The sequence below is a fragment of the Phocoena sinus genome, chromosome 12 (genome assembly GCF_008692025.1).
Source record: "Phocoena sinus isolate mPhoSin1 chromosome 12, mPhoSin1.pri, whole genome shotgun sequence".
Lineage (NCBI taxonomy): Eukaryota > Metazoa > Chordata > Mammalia > Artiodactyla > Phocoenidae > Phocoena > Phocoena sinus.
Window position 1 is genome coordinate 80,692,279 of NC_045774.1, and position 1,703 is coordinate 80,693,981.

The following is a 1,703-nucleotide window of genomic DNA, read 5'->3' on the forward strand; positions in this document are numbered from 1 at the left end:
CAGCTGGGCCCACCCGCGCTCGGGAGCCCAGACAGTCAACCTGAGACCAAGGCGCCCCGGGGCGTGCGGGGCGTGGCGAGTGCGGAATTGCGCAGTCGGGCCGGGGGCGGACCGGGGGCGTGGCCTGGATGGGGCGGGGGCGTGGCCTGGATGGGGGTTGGCCAGGGGCGCGTGGCGTGGCTCGCCCAGGTTCTTAACTTTCCGCGGGAGGCGTCGTCCTACCCAGTCTAAGTCCGAGCTCCCAGCAGGGCAGGTTTAGACGTCCAGAAGATGGGGAAGCTGCCCGAGCGGAACGACATCCCACCTTGGGTGGGGACTCCCGAAGTCTTGAAGGAGCCCGGGGTGTTCCAGGTCCAGACGGGGCTGCTGGAAGCCGTGTTCGGTGAGTGAACCCAGTGCTGACCCGGGTGCCCCGGCCCTCCTGGGCCCGAGCGCTCATCTTCTCCCCTAAACAGGTCCCGACGGATCTCGAATCCCATTCGTCGAGGAGGTGAGCAAAGTCATGCTCCAGATGAAGGGTCTGGAAGCTTCGGACCTCGCCGAAGTCATGGTTTACGGCTCTTACTTGTTCAACTTTCAGACCAAGTGGATGCTCCAGTCCGTGGCCTAGCGGCACCGCCAGCGGCACAAACAGGTTGAGAGGCCTCATGACCAGGTGCCCTGGACCTTCCTGTGCAGGCGGCCTGGTTCCCGCCCCTCCAGCCCTCCTCACCCCTCCCTAACTATCCCCTCCGGGCAAACACCAACAGCACCTACCCGGGGAGGCCTCTGTGTCCAGGCTGTGCCCCAGACTCCTTGGCAGTGCCAGCCCTTGGCCCTAGGGACCCTGGAGTAAGGCTGTGAGAGGTGGCCGGGGCTGGCCTCCTGGGGCGGGGCCTCCCCACCCGCCATGTTGGAATGAGCCCAGTTGGCCCCAGGTTCTGAGGTTCCCGAGAATCCCAGGCCCAGGACGCCTAGCTGGGAAGTCCCAGAGAGGAACCTTGGAAAGAGGCAGAGAACTGTTCAGGCTCTTACCCTCTCCGCTCACACTTGCCTGCTGTGGCTTTCTGGTGCAGGGATGCTGCAACCTGAGGAAGCCATGAATTCGCTTGACCTAGCTCCTCGGATGAAGGGAAGCCAGTTTGCAGCCAGACCAACCTGGGATGGCGAGGTAGAGCGGAGGCTGCAGCCGGGGCTGCCCGGGGTCTGGTTTAGACTCTGCTCCAGCCTGACAAGGAACACCCAGCTGGCTTCTGGTCTCTGCCTTTAAGTCCTCCTGTCCTTCCCCCCAAGGTTGCTAATTACACAATAAAATTTTAAAACGTTTCTTGATGTGTCTTGCTGTGTAGTTGAGGTATTGAAGATAACATCACAGGTGAGGTGGCCCTGGGAGCTTAACTCTTAGTGAAACCCCTAAGGCTAGAAAGAGGTCCCAGAGCACAGGGGGAAAAGGGTCTGGAGAGAAAAGGAAAAGGAAAGGGTCTGGAGAGAAAAGGAAAAGGAAAAGGAAAGGGTCTGGAGAGAAAAGGAAAAGGAAAAGACTCTGGGAGTCAAGTTCTGAGATGCAGCTCTGACCAAAAAATCAGACAACCTAGGAGAGATGTGATATTCTGGCGCTGAGAGTTTCATATCCTTGTAAGCGAAACTGGAGACCGCTGTCTGGGTTCTCATTTGCATTCAGCCTACTGCTACACATTATTTAGGTTGGAGTGTGAAGAAAATTC

At 59.1% G+C, this 1,703-nt stretch overlaps 1 protein-coding gene across 1 annotated transcript; it reads left to right on the plus strand.

Moving 5' to 3' along the window:
* The first annotated feature begins 270 nt into the window (after positions 1-270).
* DPPA5 (developmental pluripotency associated 5) lies at positions 271-1,249 on the plus strand. Its single transcript, XM_032650896.1, is given in 3 exon segments — positions 271-382; positions 456-633; positions 1,054-1,249. Coding segments are annotated over 3 exon segments (486 nt in total).
* Positions 1,250-1,703: the final 454 nt, after the last annotated feature.